The following is a 27,463-nucleotide window of genomic DNA, read 5'->3' on the forward strand; positions in this document are numbered from 1 at the left end:
ACAGGTACTGCCCTATCTGGCTTCTCCGACATGCTTTGCAAAGAGCCTGCCCCACAGCAGGCACCTCAGCACTCTCGGTAGTTTCCATCCACCTCCCCGCCCCATGGGTGTTGTGTGGGAACCCACATGCCACGGCACATATGTAGAGGTCAGAGGGCAGCCTGCAAAAGACCATTCCGTCTTTCCATTTTGTGGGGTTTCAGGGATCAAACTTGGGACATCAGGCTCAGAAACTAGCCCTGTAGTTAAAATAGCATTTGCCAATTATTCCTTGTGTGGCTTTGGGCTTGTCACACCCCAGAGCCTCAGTTTCCTTACATGTGAAATTGGCATCTGAGATGCTTATTTGATAAAGTGCATGAGGCTTGAGTTTGAGCCTCAGCATACACTTAAAAAGCCGGAGTGTGGCTGTTTATTCCAGCCCAGTATAAGTGGAGAAAGGCAGGTCCAGGTGAGTCCTGGGTTCTGGTGAGAGAGTTAGCTCAAAAAATCAAGGTGGACTGTAGTGACAATTTGGATTCTTTAAAAACAGGGAGAGAATATATTTCATTTTAATCAGAAGTGTGGGGACATGGGGCTGTTTTGTAGCAGCTATGATTTGCCTCGTGCTCTGGCAGGGGTGGGATTTTGCCAGCAGCGGATAGGTTCTGTGATGGTGTGACATTTGGAATTCTGGGGACTTTTCAGAGAGTGTATAAATACTCGGGCCCCTCCAGGCAGCCTAGGTTGTTGGCTGTTTGTTGGTCTGATTTTTTTTTTAAGCTGTCACATTCAAAGAAGAAACAACAACAATAAGAAATTAGGTGTGCTGGTGGCAAAGATCAAACTTGCCCCAAGGAACTCTCTGCCCTTAATCAGCAGGAAGCAGTCTAACGATGTTACCCCCCTTTCCTTTCTGACCCCCGACTTTCTTCAGGGATCTCTTTCCTTTCCTCTCTATCCCTCTTTTTCTCTTATATCTAGTGTTGGGGGTTGGAAGGGAAGAAGAGAGGGGTGGAAGAAAGAAGAAGCTACAAAGTAGCAAAAGGCCAGCTCCAGTGGACCTTTGGCCACATAGTGCACACATGCACACACACAGGCGTGTGTGAACATGTAGACACACATGAACCGGCACACACAAACATGGCATTCGAAGCCCACTGTCAGAGAGGGCTCAACAGGATGGAAGTGGAGCACATGGCACAGGCTGGTGGCCCTTGGTTCCTTCCTGGCAGGCCAACTCCATCTGCCACTCAGAGAAGAATCCCCTTGAAGGGAAGCTTTGTGTCCTACTCAGGGCTGCATCCTTAGACCCTCTACCCTTGGCACATAGTAGGTGTTCAGTGTGGTTCCTCACTGGATGGGTAAGTCAGTAGCGACAGGGACCACGCTCTGCCCATCTTGGTGCTGGGAAGCAGATTTGTGTGATATCTACCAGCTCATTTGAGGGAGTGTTTGCGAACAGAACAGCTTTGGAGAAACGCTGTTGGGCTGTGTTTCCAGCCCAACTGAGAAAGATGCCGTGATGGGTAACTGTATGTGACAGTTGGCTGGGCTGAGGGATGCCTAGATAGTGGGAAGACGCCATCCCTGAGACTGTCAGGGAGGCCACTTCCAGGAAGGCAGTTATGAGTGCACGGACTCAGTGAAAGGCCTGGCTGCACAGGGCGTTATCCCTAACCCACGGTGGGCCTGCACAGAGCAGGAGGATCAGAAAATGTCAAGGGAGGCTCTGAGGAGGAGATAGCCATCCTCTGCACTGGGATTCTGAGGCCCCAACCCTGGGTTCTTCAAGCTCGGGTGGTGGCCTATCTCTACTATTTCTCCGACCCCTTTCCTGGGGCCCAGGGCTTCCAGCTCGGGCTGGAACTGTATTGATGGTTTGTTTAGGGCTCCAGCTTCGGCCCCCACACTCACGTGAGTCGCCTCAGAATAGATCTGTCTCCTTATTGGTTCTGTTTTCCTGGAGAATCTTGACTAAGACAAAGACTTACTCTACTCACTTATCCCAGATCTTTCCAAGCCTTTTGTCAAAGGAGGCTATGAATAACACTCACCGCTATAAGATTATTCTAAAGGGTAAATGAACGTAGAGAGTGTTGGCTTTGTGCTCTTCCCTGAGCCTCGTTTTCCTCTTCTGTAAATGGGTATATACTCATTCATTCACTCATTCACTCAGCAGACACGTGTTCAAGACTCAGGGAAGGGTAGCTGGACTTTTTTTCCTACCTCCCTACACTGATCCTATCCCTTCTAACCCCCCAACACTGATAGGAGAGAAAGAATGTTGGAGGGAAAGGGAGCGTCAATACACACTACTTCGTGCTGATTAGGGGCGTTGACTTCCTTGGGGCCAGTTTGGTCACGTTATCTCCAACCAGCCACTAGCAATCCAGCAAACAGCAACAACCAGCAACCAGCAGGGGCAACAGCCCCCTATCTCTTGGGGCTCTGGCGTCTGTCTGTCCTCTGAAGAGTCCTCCCCAGAATTCAAAAGGTAAACTAACCTCAGCTGGCAAAACCACACCCCTGCCAGAGCATGTGGCAAATCATAGTCAGCTGCTGTGGACAATCGAAAGCAGCCCCACCCCCCACACCTGGGATTAAACAAAAAAAACATATTCCCCATAGCAGCACTTGGTTAAAGAAACTAAAATCCTCCTCACAGGGAAGTAACTTGGCAATGGTGGCACACGCCTTTAAGCCCAGCACTTGGGAGGCAGGAGGCAGGCAGATCTCTGAGTTCAAGGCCAGCCTGGTCTACAGGACAGCCAGGGTTACAGAGGGAAACCCTATCTTGTAAAAAACAAACAAATAAAATTTTGTTTTCCACCTTCTCCAGTGAACCTCCCCCCAACACACACACACACACACACACACACACACACACACACATGCACACACACACTCAGTGGGGAACGATGTTAGAGAAGCTGACACTAAAGTCTAGGTGGTCCCTGCCTTGTTCTGCAAGTACATGCCAACAGTTTCCTGTGGGATGCAGTGGGAAGCTGAGGTAAAGGAGACGTGGAGGAGGCCAGGCTAGACCTCTGGGCTCCTGCATCCAAGCATCACATGCTTATCCCATCCACTAGCTTAGCTCCAGGGAACTGACTCCTGACAGCCAAGCTCGTAAGAGGCTGAAACATTTGAAGTAGAAAATTTACATTTAAGCTAGGTGTGTTCGGAGGGATTATTCATCTCTAGTGACCAAAATCTTTGCACCTGTTACCCACAGCGGTCTTTTATCTTTTATTTTTTCGGTGGAGAGAAATTTATATGCCAGGGGTATTTAAATGTCAGGAGTGGGTGTGTTGGCAACAGCTTGGACAGGGTTAGGAGGAAGTCTCGGCGGCCCATCTGTGGCAGGCCTCGGGGAGGAAGCAAGATTTCTGAGGCGAGGGCCTGCCCGGCCTGCCTCTTCCGTGGGAAAGGCCTCCCTGCAGGATTGTCAAAGCCGAGTTTCGCTTTAAACTGCAGCTGAAAGCAGATCTTTCCCCCTTGGCCTGTTACTCCTCTCCCTCTGCTGTTGTCTCTGTGGACTGTTTTGCATGACAGACCCACACAGCAGCGCATTCCGCCCTCGGTGAGTTCCACGGCACAGGAGGGCGCAGACTGAAGCCGGTGGCTGCCAGTGCCTTGGGGCTGGGTACACGTGTCTGACAACACATGCCTGTGTCTGTGTGGGCTGTGGACGTGTCTGTGGGTACGCCTGCACACATGCCAATGTTTGCTAATACAGACGTGTCTACGTACACGCTGGCACGATGGCGAGGGTGTCCGTGCCGATATTAAGCGTGCGTCTGCATGCAAGCACGCGCCCACACGGCAGCCTCTGTAAGCACGAAAAATGCAAATGTGCACACACATGCATGTCCTGTGTATGACCCGCGCATACGTCCAGGTCGCTGCGTCTCTCTGTCTGCCCCCTCTTTCTCTTTGGTTCTCATGTGAGCGTCTCTCACCCCACCCTGGCCACGTTTTGGTGGCGGTTTGCGAGGACCCCTGGAGATACTGATTCAGCCAGACCTAACCGCGGCCACAGCTCTCCAGTTTGCTCCAGCCATGCCCATCCCCCAGCGCGAAGCAGCTGGACCACGGCGGCTGGTTTGAGCCCTGAGCATCCCTGGCCACCAGCAACCTGGCCATCCCCGGCAGGTGCTGAGAAGCAGCGACAGGGTCGCCCGACGATGGGCAGAGCCTTCCGGACCAACCTGGTCTCCCGGCCCTTCCCGGGGCGACCGAAACGCGGAGCGGCGAAAGGCGGAGGTGGGCGGTGGAGGGGGCGTCTCGGTCGCTCGGAGTCCGGCGAAAGCTGGGCACAAACCAATGGGTGACGGTGGCCCAACGGGGATCCCTCGGCGGCAGCCAATGACCTCGCTGTGCTCTGTACCCCGCCCTCCCCACCGCGCGCAGCTGGACCATTGGAGCCAGCAGGATGGGGGAGCGCAGCGCCAGGACCGCGAGCGGGGGGCGTGGCCCAGGCTACGGCACGCCCACCCCTCCCGGCTCGGCTCCCCATTGGCCGGGCCGCGGCGCCGCGGCGGGAGGGGAGGCGGGGCGCGGGGCGCGCGTGTGGGCGTGGCTTGAGGGCGTGGCCGGCGGGGGGCGGGGCGGCGGCGCTGTCGCAGTGAGAGCCGGAGCCGCGGCCGCCCGTCTGGAGCTGCGGCGGGGGAGCCTGCGTGGCGAGCGGAGCTGCGGGGCCGGGAACAGGTGATCGCAGCGGGAGCCCCGCGCCCTCCCGAGTTGCGGCCCCCGAGCCCGCGCTTCTGGGCGCAGCGGCGGCCTCCCAGCGCTGGGCTGATCGAGGCCAGCCGCAGGCTTCGCACGCGCTTCCCGGGCATCCCTCTGCCCGCGCGAGCATCCGGAGCCCCCGGGTCCCGCGCAGCCTCGGGAGCGGCAGCTGCGCGCGGCGGAGCAAAGTTGTGGACGGGTCCCGACCGCCGGGCCCTGCTCCGTCACCGGCGGCCGGGCGCGCGCTCCAGGAGCGGCGCTGGCGCTGCAGCCCCGGGGGCTCCGGTGGCAAACTGCTCCAGAGGCTGAAACTTCGGGGCCCGGCGGGTCGGGGCCTGCGTCCTGCGTCCCCTCGGCGAGGGCGTCGCGGACGGGATGTGACGGCTCCGGCGCGGGAAGAGCGGGAGGGCGCGGGTTCCGCGGACCAGGCGGAGGGCAGGCTGCGGCGCACGGCGGGCCCGGGCTCCAGCCGAGCCGCCCCCCTCGCCCGGGCCCCGCCGCGACCGCCGCGCCCCCGCCCCCGCCCCCGCCCCCGCGCGGGAGGACTTGCTCCAAACTCCCTGAACTTCGGGCGGCTCCCGGAGCGGCGGCCTCGGGGTGCGCGGCCCTACCCGGGGACCCCGGCCGCTGCGCTTTGGCTTCCCACCCTTGAGGACTCCGGGGGGCCCGTCCCGGGCGGAGCTGACCGCCCCCCGCTGCTGGCCGCGCCGCGATGCTCGTGAGGAAAGTGCCGGGCTTCGCCCCGGCCTCGCCGTGGGGGCTGCGGCTGCCGCAGAAGTTCCTCTTCCTGCTCTTCCTCTCCGGCCTCGTCACCCTCTGCTTCGGCGCCCTGTTCCTGCTGCCCCACTCCTCCCGCCTCAAGCGCCTCTTCTCGGCCTCGCGGACCCAGCAGCCCGGCCTGGAGGTGATGGCCGAAATCCCCGGACACCACCCGCTGCCCGAGCAGGAGCCGCCTCCCAACCCTGCCCCGGCCGCGCCGGCCCCGGGGGAGGACGGTCCCGGCCGCCCGGTCGGTGTCCTCCACAGGAGAGGCTGGCTGCGGCGCACCCGCCCCACCGGGCCCCGGGAGGAGGGCAACAGCGTCGCGGCCCCTCGGCCGCGCGAGGAGAGCGTCCGCTTCAGTTTCGACTACAACGCTTTCCGCAGCCGCCTTCGGCACCCGGTCTTGGGGACAAGGACTGACGAGAGCGAGGAGTCCCAGAGTCTCGTGCGAGCCCAGCGAGAGAAAGTCAAAGAGGTAAGCGTCCTCCAGCACACTCCTCCCGACTCCTGGCTGCAAGCATTCCCCCTCCCCGGCCCCTCCTGGCTCCCGGTCCACCTGCGACCTCCTCGGGCACCTGCAGCGCCGCCTCTCTCCCGTTACTCTCTCTCCTCCGTGCACACTTTGGGGGAGCGAGGGGTGCAGTTCACGGCCCCTACCCAGCCTCTGGGTGCATCTCTCCTGTTGAGTTCCCGGCCCTGGTGGGCTGCTCGTAAGCGGCTTCTAGGTCCTTAGTTTGCATTTGGACAGAAGGGAGGCACTGGAAAGCTCCCTCGCTGTGTGTCCTTAAGTCCTGACTTCTCTTAAGCCCCAGAAGACTGTGGGAAGCCGGTGTGTGTGAGGCATTTGGTGTCCTGTTTTGTAATCCTTTCATCATCTTGAAAACCAGGGTGTTGAGCGTTCCTGCTAACCGATTCTACCGAGCTTTGCAACAATTGTACATAATTACAGGTGAAAGAGGAAAGCATGATCAATAGCACCGTGGTCGGGTTACAGAGGCTCTGAGGTTAGTGGCTTAATGAGGCGGGGCTTGGACTGACTCCCCATAAGGACTGGGCCGCAGGGGGATTTGGAAGGATCACTCTGAGTCGCAGCCTTAGTTTTGAGACATCAGAAACAAACACAGCCTGGACATGGCTTGCAGACAGTTCCCCTAACCAGGCTAAGAGTGATCTGTGCAAGACGTGTGACCAGCTTAGCAGAGGGGGCTGCAGTGCCACCCCCAGGCCACAAGGGGGCTTGGAGCAAGCAGTGGGCCCGGGTCCCCTCCCTGGAAAGAAGGGGATGCTGTCCCCTTCCTGGCCACCCAGAAGGAAAGCGTCGCTCCAGTCTGGCCCTCTGAGTTTACTGCATGAAGTCAGCAGGCCTGCTTCCATTTCTAGAGAGAGCAGACAGCACCTTTAGGGCCTCTCCCCTGCCAAGATTTACCATAGCCACTGGGGGACTTGGCTGCCTTCTTCCTCCGTGGGAGTGTCCTTCCCCCAGCACCCACCTCATTTCCCATTTTCCATATGGGTCTGTGCATACCCAAAGGTGCTGGGCTGGGTCCTGTTTGAGGCTCTTAAAAAACAGTCACAGGACAGTCAAAGTCACGCAGAAGCCAAGTCCATGGTGTGAGTGCATGAGAGCCTCAGTTCCCCAATTTTCACTCAACTCTCAAAGCCTAATCAAAGACTAGAATTTGCAACCTTTAAGCAAGAGGCACCTTTTCTCCCCGCTTCTGTTAAGAGGCTGTCTTGTGGCCTTCCCCTGGGCCGCCTGCCCCTCCCTGTCCCAAAGCTGTCTTAATTCAGGCCTCTTTCCACTGCTCCGAACCTCCTGCGTGACGGGCTGAAGCCCCCCCAGTGAAATCACACATATGTTGCATGCATGCCGTTTCTCATGGGATGCCTAGAGCTGCCAAGAAACTGTCAGAAAGATCTCTGAACGCCTGGAGAACGCTCTACTGCGGAAGAGGTCCGGCGACCCACTTCTGAAAGCCTGGGCGAGACAGAGCCTCACTGATAGGGCACGGGGCTGGGTAGGCTGGCTGCCGGAGGGGACCTTGGCTCTGTCCATGCAGAGAGGGCCTTTGTTCCTGGCAGAGGCTGGAGGTCCCAACTTGCCGGCAGGGGCTGGGGCTGGTAGGAGGTGTGAGGGCTCTATGCTTTGCGGGTGGGAGGAGGGCTACATTGTTGCCAGGTGTCTGGATCTGGGATGTGTCATCCCCTTACACCTCTGGCTGCTAGAGGCGCGCTGTGGTTCCTTGCAGCTGCTTTTCCACAGCCTTCTCATTCTGTTTGCAGACTGCAAGCTCCTCAGAGTGGTGGCTGCCCGCTGAGCTGTAGTCACAGTATTTTTTTTTGGGGGGGGGGCATGTGGTCTTTTCAGGCTACTTGATTTGAACCCTGCCCTGGGTCCCCATCCTGAAAATGATTGGTGGAGTCTATGGCTTAGAACTTAATCTGCTGCCCTACCAGAGGAGGCAGCCTGCTGGATGTGTCTGCCCACGGTCCTCCTTTGACGTCTCTCTGTATCAAGCCTACGGGTGGGTCATTTTAAAGGTGCCTGTTTTCCAGAAAGGGACCGTGGCATTTGTCCCCGGCTTGTTTATTTCCAGACATGGATTGATTAGACCCAAGAGGAGGAGAGATAGCATCAGATGGAAAGAGTCCTGTTCTTATAAGATGAGATTTTTTTTTTTAAAGTGAAAATAAACATCTGGACAGAATCAGAGAAGGGTGATGGATGAGGGTGGGTGGAAACTGGACCCCCTGGCTCCGGATCGAGTAAACGTATCTGTGAACATTCTGGTTTGAGAGATGGATGTGGTTGCGAGGCCTGTTGATAGGGTTGGGTCGGAGTCACAGGTTCTGGTTATCCTTGCACTGGGAACTACTTTATCCCCTCCGACCCCCAATTTTGGAACCTTGCAGAAAGCAGTGTGTTGGAGATGGGGGACCAAGAGAACACAGGTTGGTGTCTTAGCCGCCAGCTGTCTGTCATTGGCTAAGCCACGCCCCTTCCTGCCTGGACCTTCCTGCAGGACTGGATGAAGAAGGGGTGATAGGCTGCTGGTGGACTCGGGTCCAGCTTTGACCCCTTTGTAGACTTCCAAGCCAGTCAGGGACACTTTAGGGTTGATCTCGCTCCGTTCTTGCACCTCCTTGTCCCATGACGTCAAGCGTAATCAGGCGTTGCGGTTTCGATGGCAATGATGGATACTGTGTCCCAGCCTGTACCCACGGATAGCCCTAAATGTCGGTTAGTTATTGCCAGCGCTCAGGTTTGATGGGGAGATGGGGTTGAATGTCTCTACATCTTGGGCTCCTGAAGGGCGAACACGTTGGTAAGGGTGCAGAAGGGCTTGTTAACTATTTCCCTTCCAGCTCTGAGGACCGTACGGACCCCCAAGGATGCTTTTTGGCGCTGTGGTATGAGGTCATCTACAAATGTGTTGGGATGCATTCATGGCTGTCCTGGGACACGTGCAGCCTGAGGGCTGCAGGTTGGACATGAGTGATAGGGAATGGGGGTCCTTGTCCATCAGAGGACGGTCTCTGGACCACCAAGTTCAGGCTTTTCTCACTTGTGACAAGAGCTGGGAACGGGCATCTTGTTAGTATCACCTTCCAGGGAAATAACTTACACTGTTCTGAACTCACGATGGCCGATGGCTGGTCCTCCCAACGAAGGGAGCCTTTGTCAAAGGGAATGAGCAATCTAGGACCGTGATACTGGGCACTGGTTTGGGGCATCCTCCTAGCCCTGAGTACTGTTGGACAAATTATAGGAAGGATTGTTTCCTCTGGTTCCTCTACCTGAAGGCCTAGTCCAGGCAAAGAGAACCTGGGACTGCATTTCTACTTTCTTGTCCCGCTGGCCCTGGATTCTCGGCTGTCAGCTCACAGCAGTCTATCGAAGAATCCAGCCTGGCTTCAACTCTGACCTTTGTCCGGGTCTTGGTCTTGATATGGTAAAGCCAAGAGACCAGAATTCAGGGGGTCCTCTTCTCTTCCCCATGCCCCCTCCTCCTCCCCCCATTTGCTACGGTGTTTATGGATCTGTCCCGTCACCTAGACTCTGGCATGACATTTAGTTGTCCTGGGTATTTGGATATTAATTCAGCTTTATTAAAGGTCTGTAAATTGGGTTGAGGAGATCGGTCAGTTGATAAAGTGCCTGGAGATCTGAGTTTGAACCTCAGAACCCATGTTAAAAAAAAGTCAGAGATTGTTGGCATTTCTTTCTTATCCCAGTCACGGGGAGGATGGGGAGGTTGAGACAGAACTTCAGGACTTACTGGCCAGTCAGTTTGGTCTACTGGGCGATGAAGAGACCCGTTGGTATTTCTTGACAGGTTTCTCTGTGTAGCCTTGGCTGTCCTAGAACTCACTTTGTAGACCAGGTTGGCCTCAAACTCACAGAGATGCACTGGCCTCTGCCTCCCGAATGCTGGGGTTAAAGGGGTACGCCATTACTACCCAGCTGAGAGACCCAGCTAAAAGAAAAAAAGGTTGGTTTAAGGCAGCTGCTGCTAAGCCTGACAGCCTGATTTGATTCCTGAAACCCACATGGTGGGAGGAGAGAGCTGTTTTCAGAAGTTGTCCCCTGACCTTCACAGGCGTGCTGAGGTGCTGTGGCGTGTGCAATGCCTCCCTGCCCACAGGCCATGAAATAAATGTGGAAAGAATTCCTGTTCTTAGGGAAAAAAAAAACCAAAGCAAGATGGATACCCCTGACCATCTGAGGCTGACCTCTGGCCTCCATTCCCCCCAAAACATGCACCGCACGCACTCGCACACACACACACACACAGATCTGTAAATGGACAGCTGAGGCTGCTGGTAGTTGAGGCTGGATCTTTGCCCAGGAGCACCTGTGATTTCCAAGGAGGCCGAGAGGGAGCGCCGGCCGGGTCTAAAGAGCTTAACAGCTCAACCCTAGAGGTTGGCTAGAAAAATCAGTAATTTTCCAAGACTAATTTGAAGGGGGTGGAGCTCCTGTGAGTGAACTCTTTCCTGCCTGTATAGCAGGCACCTGGAGGACACTTTTTAATTGTCCCAAAGTGCCTTTGGCTCGGCAAGAAGAGTCCCCCCCACCCCCACCCCCGGCTACAGGGGCCTGCCACCTCCAGCCTCCAAGATATTGCTGACTGTGACAGGTGACTGTGTCATCTTGGCGAATGATCTTTGGTCCTCATTAGTAGGCTGGTTCATTAGTCATATGTGGTTTCTCTGTACCTTTGATTTATCGTCACTGGTACCAGGGACAGGTAGGGAAATTAAAAGGCCTCGTGTTCTTTGTAGCATGGGAATCGGAGCCTGGGAGACGCACAGGATAATTAATATTAGGAATGAGCAGGGATCGAAACGGCTTTGCCTCGAAGAGCTGGCTTTTTCGGACCCATCAATGATACCTTTGGTCCTCCCCATTCCCTGGTTTCCTTCCTCCCTTTGCTGTGTTAGTTCATTTCGCGTAGGTGGAGACAGGCTGTAATAACTGGACACATCCCTCAAGAGCCTTGCCTCCTGAGTCCAGCCCCGCCCTTCCGGCTCCTCTGAGAACTCTGAGCTCTTGTTCTTGACCCGGCAGCCACTGTAACACACTGACTGTTCTCTGCTTTCTCCTCTCGGGGTTGCCAACCTTTTGGGGGACCGGGCATTAGAGAAGTGATTGCTTCCTGGGCCTTAGCGTCCTTAACCTCCGTCTTTGGTGTTCGATAAGAAAGAAATAAAATGATGCCTGTGAAGAAATCAGCTGTTTGTTCCACAGTAGAGCTAGCAGGGGGTGAGGGTATAGATTCCCCAAGGCATTCAGAGTGACTGATTTACATCCGTGCTCACAAGATGCCTTTTCTCCAGCTTTCCCCGCAAGGGCGATCCGTTACTCCACCAAAAATAAATATTGTGATATATATTAGGCATAGTTTGCTCAGAGGGTCTTACATCTTTTCTCTTATTGGAAAAAATAAATCAGGCTCGTAGATCGCAGAGTCTGGCATGGGGAAGCTGCGTGGTAGTCTTGGTGGGCACTGGGCCTTGGGAGTGCCGGCACCTGGGCTCGGCGACGTCACAGGTATCTTTGTCCTGAGTTGAGGGCAGGGTGGGAGTTCTAGGAAACTCTCCTTCCTGTCATGTCTCTGTTGGCCACACAGGCAGGGGCTTAGCTGTGGGATGATGAACTTGGGATACAAGACAGCATTTGCCTTGAATGAAGTCATGGCTGTTTATTCCACGTCTGGAAGACAGGGACCACATGTGGAGCGTGGCTGATTGTCATAGTGGGGGTGGGGGGGGTTAACAGCCTGGCGCACCCACAGTTTAGACAGCAATGGCTCCTGCTTTCCCACCAGCCTCAGGCAGAGGCCTGACTCACAAGTGTTTGTATAACTGAGGGAAAACCAATGCATTTTCTTGGCTCTGTTTCCAGGGCTGATAACGCAGATTCCCCAAAGGACTCCTCAAAGAATTTTGACTGCCAGAGGACCCCAGTCCCACCTTCCTCTTCCTCCTTCAGTCTCTGCTTTCTGGGGCCAGTTAGCGCACAGTTTAGGCATAGATCTTGTTCTCTTTTTTGGACAGGGTTTCTCTGTGTAGCTCGAGAACTCACTCTGTAGACCAGGCTGGCCTCGAACTCAGATCCACCTGCCTCTGCTTTCCCACCCCCACCCCAGTGCTGGGATTAAAGGACATTCACCACCTGCCTCTGTTCCTCCTACCCCCACCCCCCATCGCCCAAGTGCTAGTTTAAAGACTTGAAGCACCACATTCCAGCAGATCTTGTTTTCTAAAGGCGGTCTGTGCAGGGGAGAGTGCTCTCTCTTATCAGTCCTGTTTTGTGGAGAGAGCAAAAGCCACAGAGACCAAAGGCCTCAGAGCGGTAGCTCAGCCACAGGTGTTTGCTGCCCTCCTAGAAGGGCTGTTTTCTAAGATTTGGGTTGAGAGCCCCCCAAATCTGAGAGGCAGGCGTTCAGCTTCACCCTTCCTCATGCTGGGGTCTGGCCGGCTCTCACCTCAGCAGTGGTTTCTTTTCCTGAAGCTCAAAGCTGGAGTGGCTGGCCGTAAGATTTAGTACCATCTGTGGAAACTTTTTCAAGGCAAATTTATGCCTCCACCCACAAGATTTAGAAAAAATATATATATGCACCTTTGTGGCTGCCTGGATTTTTGTGCATGTGTGCCCTTGCTGGGCACTGGATCTCCCGGAACTGAAGATTCAGGCAGTTGTGAGCTGCCTGATGTGGGTGCCGGGAACCAAACTTGGGTCCTCTGTACAGCATCTGAGCCGTCTCTCCGGCTCCAGCTTTGGCGCTTTGGCTAGGGCCCTCCCAGGCAGAGGAAGGACAGTTGAGCTTTTGTCTGGCGTATTCTGGGTCAGCTCCTTCGTGGTGAGCCTCCACTAAGTAGCATCCGTTTTCAGTCAGCGCATAACAGAGGATTGTTTTTTCCCCTCCTCACCTTCCACCCCAGTCACTTTGCACAGCACCACAGCGAACACGAGTCATTCTTGCCAGCTCAGTGGCCTCTATATGCCCTGCTGTGCAGGGCAGCCAGGTCTTGAAGGGTCAGGACTCTTCCCTGCGTTGCTGGCTCTGTGTGTTCTCGTCTTTTCCACAGCTTTGCGGTGTAGGTGTTGTTTATATAAGTGTAGTTTATATATAGTGAAAGGCACAGAAATTTGGTGGGAGGGGTGGTTCAAGACAGGGTTTCTCTGTGTACCCTGTCCTGGAACTCACTTATGTAGACCTGGCTGGCCTCAAACTCAGAGATCCACCTGCCTCTGCCTCCCAAGTGCTAGGATTAAAGGCATGTGCCACTGCCTCCACCACCCAGATGAAATGCAGAGATCCTAATTATAGTTTGCTGAGTTCCATCTCCTCGGGAAGAGCTTTCTTGTTTTCAGGGTCCATCCCCAGAGGGACCCTCATCTACCCCGTCTCCATCCTGATTTCTCCCAGAAGGCATCAGTACAGCCTAGGACATGAAATAAGCAGGGCGGGCCAGTGTGTGCCCTGCGGATAAGGCTTCCTTCCTCGCTGACAGTGTTTTCGTAATTGTCACAGGCACATGGCGCTCTAGTTGGGGTGTGCTCCTTTGTGTGGCTCTGCCTCTCTGTGGTTGCATTTTTAGGTTGTTTCCAGTGTTCAACCGTTGTGTAAAACAAACAAACGAACAAGGAAACTACTTTTAAATAAAAAATTTATGTGTAAGTGTGTCTGTCTGTCTGTCTGTACACCGTATCCGTGTCTGTGCCAGGAGGCCACAGAAGCCATTGGGTCCCTGGAACTGGAGTTACAGGTGGTTGGGAGCCGCTGGGACCTGACCGCGGGTCCTCTGGAAGCAGTGCTCTTTACCCCCGAGCCAGCCCCAGCCTGGATGAAGCTCCTCTGAAACCCGTTAGGGAACAAGACAGCGAGAAGGCATCTCCTCTCCGTTGATCTAGGTTTTCCTCAATTGCTCTCAAAACAGCTTTGTAGTGTTCAGTGGTCAGGGCTTGAGCCCTATAGTCTGCGATCTGTATCTGTTCTACAGTTTTGCGCTGTTATGAATTTTATTCTTTAGAAATTTTCTGTTTATTTGTTGCTAGTGACCAGGCAAACAATAGTTCAATTTATTTATTTATTTATTTATTTTTCTTTAAAATTTTTTGAGACAGGGTGTTAATATCATCCTACCTGTCCCGGAACTTGCTATGTAGACCAGGCTGGATTTGAACTCACAGAGATCCTCTTGCCTCTGCCTCCCAAGTGCTGGGATTAAATGTGTGCACCACCACACCTGGCTAGGTTTTTTCTTTAAAGCATAACTGCCCTCCTCTCACGTGGCCTTCTTAAATCCATTAGATTGGGGGTGCAGGAGGCTTCTTAGGATCTTTTACTTAAACATTGTCTTGTGTGCTTTTACTTTTTTCTGCCCAGCGTTTCTGGAGCCAGTTTCTTTTTTCACTTTTTCACGAGTTCCGGGGATGGACCGCAGCTCATCAGGCTTGTACGGCAGGTGCCGTCACCCTCTGTCCTAGCTTACTGTCCATCTGTCTGTCTGTCTGTCATTGGTGAGGACTCTGGTTCCATGTTAGATAGGAGGGGTAAGAGCTGTGGGCAAGCCAAGTTTCATCACCATAATGTCAGGCGTAGTTTTCTGGTTAATGCCTTTTGTCAGGTCAAATAAATTCCCCCTCATTCCTGTGGGCTGAGAGGTTTTCTGTGTGCGTGCATGTGTGTGCGTGTGTGCGCGCGTGTGTGTGGTGTGTGTGTGTGTGCATGCATGCCTGTGTGTAAGTCAGAGGACAACCTTGGATCTGATTCCTCAGGCACTGTGCCCTGATCTTTTGAGACTGTCATCGGCTTGGAATTCACCAACCTGGCTAGGCTGGCTGGCAGCGAGCCTCGGGGAGCCTCGGGGACCCTCGGGGAGCCTCGGGGACCCTCGGGGAGCCTCGGGGACCCTCGGTGTCTCTCCGTGGAGGTGGGGTTACAGGTGTGCATACTGTGCTTGGCTTCCAGGGATGGACTGAGCCATTGTCCTGGTGCCTGTGGGGCCGAACGCCGTTAGATGCTTTCCCTGAGTCTACGGAGATGGTGGAACTGTTTTCCCCTTCGATCCTGTCACTATGGCAAAGCTGGACGATTAAAAAAAAAAAAAGTTAAACCAGTGCACTGGTCCCAATACTTTGATGAGGATTTTGTGCATAGTTTTATTGTTTAAAAAAAAAAATCCTTATCTGCGTTTTGGTGACAGCCTCATAGTTCTCATGGTTTTCTTCTGTCTGCATTCTGAAAGAATTATGTGTGCTGTGTGCGTGTGTTCTTTTTATTACAAGGTCTCATGGAGCCCAGGCCTGATTTGAACTCATATGTAGCTGAGGGTGACTTTGAACTTCTGATCCTCCTGTCTCTACCTCCCAAGTGAAGGATTCACAGGACTGTGTGAGTGTACCACAACACCTGATTTTTGTTGTTTTTAACTGTGTTGTTTTTAATTAATTAATTAATGTTTGGTTTTTCAAGACAGGGTTTCCCTGTGTAGCCTTGGCTGTCCTGGAATGCACTCTGTAGACCAGGCTGGCCTCAGACTCACAGAGACCCGCCTGCCTCTGCCTCCCAGAGTGCTGGGATTAAAGGGGTTTATTTTTATTGTTTATTTATGTGTATGTGTGTGTATCTGTATGCGTGTATCCAACATGTGTGTGGGTACGGAGGAGGCCAGGGGAGGGTAGCAGATCCCCTGGAGCTTTAGTCACGGGTGGCTGTGAGCTACCAGACACGGTGCTAGGAGCTGAGCTGAACCCCCTGCCTCCGGAAGAGCAGCAAGTCCTTCCAGGCCGTCTCTCCAGCTCTTTACGTGATGCCTTAATTATTGATGTTTTGTTTGGACGTCATATAATGTGAAACCCCAACAGTGTGCCTTCACGCACTCAGTCTCCATTTTGTAGTCATCGATTTGGCTTCTACATTCGTCATAAATGCCGTAGGATAATTGGTATTATTTTTGACTTTATTTTAAGCATTCAGTTGTCTAAAGGAATTAGTGAAGTTTTCCACTCTTTCCTACCACGACTAGTGTCTTTAATTCTCCTCCTATGTTTTTGCTCCTCTCTGCTTTCGCTGCCATGTAGCTCGAAAAACACTCTTTTAACAGTGTACATCTGCTCACGACAGATTCTTGCAGTCCTGTAGTTATTTGAAAGCATTTTCGTTTTATTATATTGTGGAATTTTACTCATTCATTCATTTAAAAAATACACTTACTTATTTTTATGTCTGTGTGTGTTTTGCCTGAATACATGTCTTATTGTATGTCTCTGACACACATGTGTTACTGGCACCTATAGAGGCCAGAAGGGGGTGTTAGTCCGCTGGAACTTATGGATGGTTGTGAGCTGACATGTGGGTGCTGGGAACTGAACTCCAGGCCTCTGGAAAGGCAGCCAGTGCTTCTAACTGATGAGCTGGCTCTCCAGCCTCTCATTTGTATTTTTTTTTTTTGAGACAGGGTTTCTCTGTGTATCCTTGGCTGTCCTGAACTCACTTTGTAGACCAGGTTGGCCTGGAACTCACTGAGATCCACCTGCCTCTGCCGCCCAGAGTGCTGGGATTACAGGTGTGTGCCACCGCACCCAGCTTCATTTTGTATTTTTGAGTCAAGGTCTTTGTTAACTAGTTCAGGCTGGCCTGGAACTCACAAAAATCCACCTCCCTCTGACTCCCAAGCACTGGGATGAAAGGTGTGCTCAGATCTGGCTTTCTTGGAATTATCTGTCTTATTTTTTGGGTTGATATTTTCATAAGCTTGAAAATAAACAGTTCACATGTCTTGAGATATATTTTTTTCATCCAATTTGTGTCCTTTTCACATATAACTTAGATTGCTTGCTGCTGCCATAGAGGTCTATTTTTCAGCCGTTCCTTCTCAACTTCAGTGTTCATCATTTGTGTAAGTCTGCTTTCAGGTTTATTGAACTTTTCTTCTGTTGTGTATAATCTGCTATGTCCACCTGGCAGGTTTTTAAATTTGGAATAATTTTACTTCTAGAATTTCTATTTGTAGAGGTGTTACCCCAGGTGTTTGTTCATTTTTTTTATATGTTTTCCCTTAAATACGAAGGCATAGCTTTATAATAGTTCTTTTCGTGCTGTTCTGTTGTTCCAGGCAGGGTTTCTCTGTGTAGCCCTGGCTGTCCTGAGACTCACTGTAGGGTGAGCTTTCTTCCAACTCAGAGATCCGCCTGCTTCTGCCTTCTGAGTGGTGTGCGCCACCACAGCTCATAGCTCTTTTTTTTTTTTTTTTTTTTTTTTAAGCATTTTTGTTTGTTCTTTTTTGCCTTCTTGTCATCACCTATCCCTTCCTCCTGGTTATGAGTCTCACAGTGTTGTTCAGCTTCACTATTCGGCCATTTGTTCCTCTCTATTGACATTGTGGATGCTACTTTTGGGGGGTGGGAGTGGGGGAGGAGTTCTGGCTTTTCTGCTCTCGGTTCCCCTCCCCGCTTCCTGCAGCCTTCAGCTGTCACTTCTGTCTCTTGATGCTCTGTTTCCTACTTTCCTGGTTTTGTCATTTTCTTGGCTAGGAAACCATTTAATGTAGGTTGTTACCATGATAGATAAAGAACAGGCAGGCGGGCTGAAGGGATCTCTAAGGACTCTAGAATCAAGGACAGCTGGTAGGACACTGTGGTATTTAAAGCACCTCATTGATTGATTGATTGGTTGATTGATATTTTTTGCGTGTTGAAACGATGACTGAACGGTGGTGGGGCTCTGGGAAGGGCTCCTGGCTTCTGATTGGTCACATCTTAACTTATTTGTGCATTTTTTGTTCATCTGCTTCTGTGTGTTAAGAGAGAGAAATGTTTTAGCGGAGCCAACATTGCTGTGACTTGCCTAAGGGTCTCATAAACAACCGAATACTTTCTCTGGGCTCTTTACCTTAAACGTAATGACTACCTTTGAGACTTGGTTTATAAATCTCCACATTGAAAAAGAAAGGCAGGAACAGAGGGAGGGAGGGAAGGAGGGAAGAAAAGCCCACGTAAGCCTAACAGCTGAGTTCCTGAGGGATTTCCATGGCGTGTCCTGTGAGGTCTAGCCCCATCTCTCCTCATTCTTAAATGTTCCCGATGTAGTAGATACCATATATCTTAGGGTTTCTGTCGCTGTGATAAAACACTGACCAAAGGGGAAGAAACTTTATTTCAGCTCACGACTCCTGGGTCACGTTCCGTCACTGAGCGAAGTCAGGGAAATAACTCAGGGCTGGAACCTGGAGGCAGCCACTGAGGTAGACGGCCCATGGAGGAGCCTACAGATGGCTGGACCCTCATGGCTGGCTCCGCCTGCTTTCTTACATACTCCTACCTTACATACTCCTACCTGGGGATGGCATCACCCACAGTGCACTGGGCCTTTTCACACCGTTAATCAAGACACAGACTTGCTGACATACCGGTCCTTTTTTTTTTTTTTTTTTGGAGACAGGGTTTCAGGGTTTCTCTGTATGGCCCTGGCTATCCTGGACTCACTTTGCAAACCTGGCTGGCCTCAAACTCGCAGAGATCCCACCTGCCTCTGCCTCCCCGGGTGCTGGGATCACGCATGCGCCACAGCTTACATGCCAGTCTTATTTTCTCAGTTGAGGCTCCCTCTTCCCAAACGACTTGAGTTTGTATCAAGTTGAATCGAAAGCAGCCAGCACAGTACATCATCGCACAATCTCCTTTAATTTTATTTGTCTCGTCTGGGCAGGGAGGTGTTTAAGCCCGGAGTCTCTGGCTGATGACCTCCATCCCCTGCCCCACCCCTGGAATGGGATTTTCAAAGGTTAAACCTTGACTTTGCCAGTAAGTGCTAACCTCCTGGGAAGACATTCCAGCCCTTGTTATGTTTTCCTGTGTATGTACTCTTGACCTAAACCACAGTCCTTCTGTCCTCTCTGGCCCTTTTCCGCCTCCCCTGTGGGTGTCACTTGCCTTCCAGGGCTCTGGAGCAGCCTTGGGTTTCAACGATAAGACTGGGTGGGGAATGAAGGCTTTCATTCCTCCCTTTCAGAAGTGGACCTTTTTGAAAAAACAGCGAGTAAAATTTAATCAATTTTTGCTACCTCGTCGTACAAGGAAACCCTTTATAAAAGAGACGTGTTTTGGCAGGAAAACAGCAGCAGGGTCTGGGGCTTCCCGCAGCTTGCCGCGCTGGCCTTCCCAGGCTGTAGTTGGGAAGGGTGGGGTCACTTCTTGCTCGCAGGGTGGCACTGTGCAGAAGCCTCCCGTAGTCATGTCTTGTCGTTCTCCTGGTAGGCTCCCAGAGTGGCGTCTGCCCAGACGGAGCAGGCAGAGGTGGACATGGAAGGTTTCCTGTGGCTGTACATTTCGGGGTTTGCTGTGCCCCGTGTAAGGTGCTTTTACGTTAGCATCAGGGGAGGAACAGTGTACGTCCTTCTTCTGCAACCTGAGGCCTACCTGAATGCACAAGGAAGAAGGATTGGAGGCCTGGTGAGGTGGCTCAGCCGGTAAAAGCTATCCCTGTCTCCCCACAAACTTAAGGATCTGCATTTGGGCCCCGGGCTCCTGGATCCCACTGTGGAAGGAGAGAGAGGCTCCTAAAGGCCATTTCCCAACCTCCACAAACGCACCTCTGCACACGCACTTGCAAGTGCACAGGCACGAATGCTATACACAGAGATTTAATAATAATGAATAGGTGTGGCACACACCTTTAATCCCAACTCTTGGGAGGCAGAGGCAGGCAGATCTCTGTGAGTTCGAGGCCAGCCTGGTCTATAGAGTCAGTTCCAGGATAGCCATGGCCTCACAGAGAAACGCTGTCTCAAAAAACCAAAATAGTAATAATAATAATAATAATTTAACAGAAAGAGAGAAAAAGGTTTGACTCCTCAGGGCGAGGGTGGAGCTGTTAACGGCACTGGCTGCTCTTCTGAGGACCCAGGTTCGATTCCCAGCACCCACATGGTGGCTCACAACTGTCTATACCTCACGTTCCAGGGGATCTGATGCCCTCTTCTGGCCTCTGCGGGCACTGCACGCATGCAGTGCCTAGCCATACACACAGGCAAAACACCACTGGGCACAATATTGAATTAAAAGTAGAAATAATTTTCAGGGAGTCTGCTTTGGAGGGAAGCGTCCAGGCTAAGATGACGCTCAGTAATCCTGGAACAGTCAGGTCAGAAATTCCCGTGGTGTTCAGAGCAGACTCCCAGCATCCCATCAGGAGCCAGGCTGATCTGCCCAACAGACTGTGACATTTAGGGCAAGAACTGCAGTCCTGGCACATCCTTGACAGAACCCGCAGAGGGAAGCGGCCAGCAGGCTACAGGCCGATAGCTTTTCATTGTGCTGCGTGGGCTCCAGGGTCGACACTCTCGTGCCGACACCTGAACGCCACGGTGGTAATTTTGTACTGCGAATTTTCATTTTTTTGGGCTGGGACACGGTAGAAATGCCATATTCTTAGCCACTCAGAAGAATGAGTCGTCTGAGTGTCAAGAGCAGGGCTCCTGGCGTTTATTGCCTTCTAGACTCTCACGTAGGCTCCTGGTAAATGCTACTGCAACTTCCTTTTATGAAGCCGGAGCTGTTTCCTATAACAGCTTAATTGGTCTGGGTGCAGCCGCTGGGCCTCTCAGCATCCCCGGATGGGTCTGAGGTGCCCCAGGCCTCCCTGTCCTGAAGTTGCTTTCGGTCTAGGCTCCCTCTTTGTGGAGCTGAGTTCTCTTCTCCTCACTTAAGGGAGATGCCGAGAATTGACACTCTGGGACACCACCGTGGCCGGAGGAGGGAGCGGCCGGCACGGACTCTGCCCAGACCAAGTTTTCCCGAGCCGAGAGTACCCAGCGTTCCCTCAACCTCACGGATTCATTAAAACTTTAAGAAAAATATTGAAAATGCAGACAGTCCGTGGCCTCTCGTTTGCACAGTGGGCTTCACAGAAGGGCAAAGGCGAACCCTGGCTTCACAGAGCTTTATAGAATAATATTGTCACAGGCGCAGGTCGCTTCCGCCCACAAACAGATGCCCAGAGGCGGGGAAGCATTGCTCAGCTGTGTAAATATTTGCCGGGTCCAGCTAAAACGCTGTGGCAGGGGGAGCAGATAAACCGCCGAAATGAAAATATTTGCTTGTCCAGGAGCAGAACTCACAGCGGGCCGTCGCTTGCCCTCTGTGGTAGCCTCTGATGCTTGCTGAGTGGCCGAGCCATCTTTGCCCACTGCTTCTTGGCCTTCTGGAGAGCCCATTGGGATACAGGAGAACGGGCTCCTTTGGAGTGGAAGCCACCCCTGGCCCTGCTGTCGCCTCATCTTTTTGTCATGATGCTGGGTGTGGCTTTGCCTGAGTGCTCTGGCTGGGGTGACCAGATCCGGGCTTGTTGAGGCTGCCTGTGGTGGAAGCTGCCAGGGACTGAGAACGTGCTGCCGTTAAGCTGGGGAGATGGCCCAGCCAGTAGAGGCGCTTGCACCCAAGCCTGCCAACTTGAATTTGACCCCCGGGGACTTGTTTGCTTGTTTGTTTTTCGAGACAGGGCTTTTCTGTGTAGCCTTGGCTGTCCTGGACTCGCTTTGTAGACCAGGCTGGCCTCGAACTCACAGAGCTCCGCCTGCCTCTGCCTCCCTGAGTGCTGGGATCACAGGAGTGCACCACCGAGCCCTGCCCCCTGCTCCCCCGAGACTTAAATGGTATCAGGAGAGAATCCCATCCACTTCTTCTAAAATAAATCTGGTGAAGAATAATTTAAGGCAGAGGGCACACGCTGCTTTCCGGAAGTGTGTCCCTCAGGGGCGTTAGGATGGTGCCTTCCAGAGCTCCATGTCTGGTCGAGAAATCTATGAATTCTCAACCCCGGTCCAGCTCGCAGCCTGTCTTTATCCTGTCCCAAGTGTTTATTTCTGGCGAATTCCTTGGCTGATGCAACCTATAAAAACGGGTCTCATCTGTCCCTCACTGATTTCCTTCCAGCTCGGAGGGGTGGATGTTCAGCTGAGGGGCAGCAGCGGAGAGCTGAGCGTCAGAGGGGAACTTCTCTGTTAAGCCGTGCTTACTCAGGCTGCGGGAAGCGGCGGAGGGCGCCCTGGCAGATGGCTGGGCCTGTGGTTTCCTGGAGGCCTGTATGGGGGACGATTGTTTGGATATTGGTTTTCATTTGTGTGTCGGTCTTATTTTCATCTTCCCGAGGTACCCAGATGCTGTAGTGATAGATTGATTGGAAACGACTCATTCGCTAGGGTTCCGTGGGGGACGCAGGTTTCCTGCTCCTGAGCAGTGGAGTCGAAAACATTTAATTAGATGCTGAGGTTTTTCCCCTCGGGTCCATCCCCCCCCCCAGTCCTCCCAGGTGGGTGCCATTCCTTAGGTGGGGGAGGGACCGGGCCCCTTCTGCTCTCCCTCCGTCCCTTCATTTGGTCTCCTAAATGCTGCTGTTTGTGTATTTCTCCCTCTGTCACCGTCACCCCCCAAAACTGCCCTCCTGTGGCTGCTGGAATTTGCAGAGCCGATCCTCGGTGCCAAACAGGTCAGCCCCAGACCTTTTCCGGATTGATGTGCTTGAACCCGATAGGTGGTGAGAGGAATGTTAACTGCCTCCTCTTCCTTTGTGGTTCAACTTTTCCTGGGAACTGACCTCATTGAGCGCCTGGGGGTGAAGACACGAAAGCCTGGTTTCACCCCCACCGCGTAGAACACACAGGCTGTGCGCTCAATGGTAGCCCCACAGAGGTGCCATGAACACGCGTGGAGAGGACCGGACGAGCCGGGGGCTGAGGGAAAGAGTGGCGTTTGGGGCAGTGTGGGCGGTGCCAGGAGTGGTGGGCTTGGAGAGTTCAGGCCGGGGGTGCTGGATTGTGGGAGAGGTTGGCAGGTGTGACCTTCTTCCAAGGTCCCTGCCTGGGGCAGGAGATGTAGACACACTAGATGTGAGAGGCGTGTGGAAATGAAGGCAGCCATTTCTGCCCAGTGGCTGGAGGCTAGGCAGTGAGGTGCAGTGAGGTGCAGGGAGGTGGCCTGGGTCACTGTAGAGTGTGCCAGGGATCAAAGGCTTTCCTGCAGAGACGTGGGAGGAGCACCTGAAACTGAAGGGCGGGGATCACAGCTTTGGGAGCACCGGTATTGGGAAGAGCCAGTGGCTCTTGAGAGATGGCTCAGAAAGTGAGGCTCCCTCACCGCTCTGAAGAGGATTGGAGTTCCGTCCCCGGCATCCCTGTTGTGAGGCTCACAACCTGTGTAACGCCAGCTCAGGAGAGTCAACGCCCTCTTCTGGCCTCCTCCGGTATCTGCACCCATACAGCACAGACACATGCAGACACACTCACACGTAAATACATTTTATTTATTTATTTTTTTAAATCTTAAAAGAAAAGAGAGAGTGGAGCCTTGGTTTTCCCTCATCTCAGCCAGCCACCCAACGTCTCTCAGCTGTGGGAAGAACCTGCCCTCGGTCGCTCCACCTCACCTCTCTCCTGGCCTCCTGATGACAGTCCTCGGCAGTCCCTGACTCCAGCCTCTCTTCCTGGCTCTCAGCAAGGACTGGAAGCTGTTTGCTGGCAGGATGTCAGGACACACTGTCTGAGCTCTGCTGAAGAGAGCCGGGTGCCTGAGTTCTCTGCCTGACAGCCTCCCTCGGAGGACAGTCATGTGACTCTTCCGCCGGGCTGCTGCTGGACCAGCCAGCACAGCCTGTTAGCTGTTTGTTTGGTTTGGTTTTCTTTTTCTTTTTCTTTTTGAGACAGGCTCTTTCTGTGTAGCCCTGGCTGTTCTGGAACTTGCTCTGTAGACCAGGCTGGCCTTGAACTCAGAGGAGATCCACCTGAGACCAGGCTGGTCTTGAACTCTTGATCCTTCTGTGAAGTGCTGGGGTTACACGTGAGCACCACCATACCTAGCTGTTTATATATATATGTATATATTTAAATATGTATTTATTTATTATGTATACAGTGTTCTGCCTGCACATGTGCCTACGTACGGAAAGAGGGCACCATATCTCACTATTGATGATTGTGAGCCACCATGTGGTTGCTGGGACTTGAACTCAGGACCTCTAGGAAGAGCAGACAATGCTCTTAACTTCTGAGCCATCTCTCCAGCCCCTGTCTATATCTTTTTTGAGACAGTTTTGCTATGTTCCTAGGCTGGCCAGGACTCATGAGCCTCCTGCCTCCCAACCCAGGTGTTAGGAATCCAGGCCTATGCCACTACACCCAGTCTGAGGCTGAAGGGTCAGAGCCAGGGCTCCGCCTTTCTGGGGAATGAGGTGTGCCTGCCTGTGGCCTGGTGCCACGCTGGGGAAGAGAGAAGGCCATGTGTCGGGGAGAATGTGTAGCTCCATCCTCACTGCTGTCCAGGGGAAGAGCAAAGATGAATCCCACATGCTGGCCATAGCCGGGGAGATACCATCAAATTCTTCCAGCCACTGTCCGGAGCCCTCCACACATCCTCAAACCAAGACCCTCGTCGCCAGAGAAGCTCATTCGACAAACTTCTTCCAGGAAGTACCACCTAGAAGATGTCTTTTTCCTCAGGCAGGCCACTGGCACAGGCTGCCCACTGCCACAGAGGTCGCCTGGCTGCTGGGCCTGGCCTGGGTGTGTAGACCGACTGCTGGGCCCGGGGATGGTCCAGGAAACTAGAGGCCTCTGTGGCCACATGGCCCTGTGTGTGGCATCCAGGGGGTTTGCTCTTTTCATCTTGCCCAGACTGTTCTGTCTTCAGTGGTTCGGATACCTCCAAGTCTGCGTGCTGACCCCACCATGCTGACCCCGGAGTGCAGGCCAGCGTTGGTCAATTCCAGATCATTACTGCAGAAATGAGGAGTGACTCCCAGCGGGGTCACTGCTGGCTGCCCAGCTCCCAGGGGTCAGAGAGGACCCCTATCAGGGTGCACACGGGCAGAGGACCCTGGAACCATCCCTCTTCCCAACATCTGCCCCCCCGCCCCCCGTCCTAGGCCGGTTGGGACCAACAGGTCCTCCTTGTAGTCCCGGCCTTTGTAGACCCCAGACTTGCTTTGGTTGAGGCTGCAGAGGTGTCTGAATAGCGCCAGGGGCTGAGTGAGGGGTGTGTGTATGTGTGTGTGTGTGTGTGTGTGTGTGTATGGTGCCCTTATCTGCGTGTACATATGTGCTTACCTGTGTAGGCGTGCCTCTGCACACATGTGTATGGATTTGTGTGTGTGAGTCAGAAGACAACTTGAGATGTCTGTCTCCGCCTTCTAACTTATTTGAGACAGGACCTCCTTACTGCTTGGGGGCCGTATGTGCCTGAAAGTTTCTGCCTAGCCCTCAAGTTCCCGGAGGGTCTCCTATCCCTGCCTGCTGTCTTCTGTTTAGAGTATGGGGATTACAGAACTTGGGGCTGTGGGTCTGGCTTTGGTACAGCCTCTAGGGATTCAAACTCAGTTCCTTGTGCTTGCTGTGTAAGCACTTTTACCCACCGAGCCATCTCCCTACCCAACTTTGTTTGCTTGTGTGTGTGTGTGTGAGAGAGAGAGAGAGAGAGAGAGAGAGAGAGAGAGAGAGACTCTTTTGGGACAGTAAAAGCCAAGGTCTAGTCTGAGTGAAGAGAAAGTAAAGAATAAAAAGGTTTTTTTTTGGGGGGGGGTAGCTGTCAGGCACATACTTGTAAGTTAGGACAAGGGAAGGAGTGATGGCCGACACCAGGGCCTCTGAGGCCGGAAGGTGCTGCAGGGCCATTTTCTTAGCTGTGGCAGGACAAGCTCCTAGGGAGACCTGGTATCAGGCCGCCATAAGCCCTCAGTGGCCCTGGCTCAGTACAGAAGTGTTAGCTTGGGAGTCTGGTACTGTCCCCAGACCTGAGTGACTAGGAGGTACCTAACAGAGCCCTCCTTTGGGGTCCCTGAGTCCAGGCAACACCTGGAAACAGGGTTGGAGTTCAGCCATGTGTGGGCTCTCAGGTTGCTCTGTGTCCTGCCTGCTTGTGTCCTCCTCCTTCAAATGGGGACTCAGGAAAAGCATGGGGTCCACAGCCCCACCAGGGAGAGGCGGAAGCAGGGCACATGTCTGGGCTTTCTGGCTCCAACACTCTGCTCTGCTCCCTTCCAGGGCACTCACAGGTCTGAGACCTATGGGCGTCTCTCCCCGCACTGTCTCTGTCAGGACAGAGGAAGGTCTTGGGCTCATGAGGAACCAGGGAGCAGGGACAGGATGTGGGCCATCTCTGGCTCTCGAGCTGCCAGCTTTTTCTCTCCCCAGGCTCTGGTCAGATGGGAGATGAATCTGCTTTTCCTGGTCTGCTGAAGCCATCTTGACCCCTGCCTGTGCCCCCATCTGTCCATGCTCCGTTGTGGACAGCAGGCCTCCCCAAGAGGTGAGCCTTATCTGAACTCTGCTCTGATTTTCCCAGTCATGCCCCGGAGTCTGATAAAGGCACATTTACCATCCCAGGCGTTGAGCAAATGGTAAACTCTACTTGAGGGCAACATTCAATTATGAAATCTATTTCTCTTGCCACATTCAAAAAAAAAAAAAAAGTCTCCTAATGTGCCTTTGTGCACACACAAATTTAGTGACACATCACTAAATGTGTATGCGGTTGCCATGGAGATGTCTCTCTTCCAACGCGGCCTTCTAAGAGCACAGCGAAAGGGAAGTTTTCTTTGTAAAGAGAAGCAGAGCAGAACTTGGCTAATTGTCATCATACTAATCCCCAAACTGTCACTCTTCCCTGACTACCTGTCGTCCCGAGTCGTCCCCCCCAGCCCCAGCAACTTCGCAGCAGTGGAATCCAAATCAGCACTCAGGGCTGGGTCCCCTCCTCCACCTCCCCAGAAATTCACAAGCACCCCCTTTCCCCTCTCCTCCCACCCCCACCTTGTGCCAGGCACATACCTGGAAGGAGGCCAGGTTTTCTCAACTTGAATTTTCACCTGGAGGCTTAGGAGCACCCGGGGCACCTTCTAGCAGGGCCACTCAGGCACTTGAGGCCCCGAAGGACCCTTGGCACCACTTCTGTTTGAAAGTGCAGGCCCAGTAGGCCCACCTCCCGCTGGCTCCTGCTGGGTTCCGCTGGGGACTCTGAGCCTGAGTTTCTTTTGTCACCACGACAGGCTTGCAGCATGGTGGCACATAGGACGTGCCGATTTCACGGTACCTTTTGAATACCAGAAGCAAGAAGTATTTTCTTAGTATGGTGTGACTCCGCTGGATGTGGAGAGAGGGGGAAAGGCCTGCAGAGACTGAAGGCAGCCCTCACCCCCCTGGTTGCTGGTCGTTCTGGCTTATCGAGGCTCTTGATGCTGTGTTCTCACCTGTCTTGACTGGCTTAACTGATCCCCTCTGTGGGCAAGGGCAAAGATGTGCCTAAGGTTCTGGGCTTTGCCAGTGTGTGCTGTGGTTTACATCAGCTGGCCTGTTGACCAGGCCATTGGGCTACACTGTTTTCTCTCTGGATTTAGGGTGGGGTAGCTCCTGAGAGCGGCACAGAAGTTCAAGTTGGAAAGTGTTAGTGGGTCTGCAGGCAAGAGCTAACCTCAGGACTTGAGGCCGCTTC

The 27,463-nt window shown here is 53.2% G+C and overlaps 1 protein-coding gene across 2 annotated transcripts in view; it reads left to right on the forward strand.

Moving 5' to 3' along the window:
* The first annotated feature begins 4,610 nt into the window (after positions 1-4,610).
* The window catches only part of Man1c1 (mannosidase alpha class 1C member 1), a 128,718-nt gene continuing 105,865 nt past the window's right edge, over positions 4,611-27,463 (forward strand). Inside the window, exon 1 of one of the 2 annotated variants that reach the window (XM_060379323.1) lies at positions 4,611-5,950. In XM_060379323.1, the coding sequence (XP_060235306.1) occupies positions 5,426-5,950 (525 nt within the window). In that variant the 5' untranslated portion in view covers positions 4,611-5,425. The remainder of the gene's footprint in view (positions 5,951-27,463) is intronic. The other variant, XM_021643213.2, reaches the window with a different exon arrangement.

The sequence above is a fragment of the Meriones unguiculatus genome, chromosome 3 (assembly GCF_030254825.1).
Source record: "Meriones unguiculatus strain TT.TT164.6M chromosome 3, Bangor_MerUng_6.1, whole genome shotgun sequence".
NCBI classification, from domain to species: domain Eukaryota; kingdom Metazoa; phylum Chordata; class Mammalia; order Rodentia; family Muridae; genus Meriones; species Meriones unguiculatus.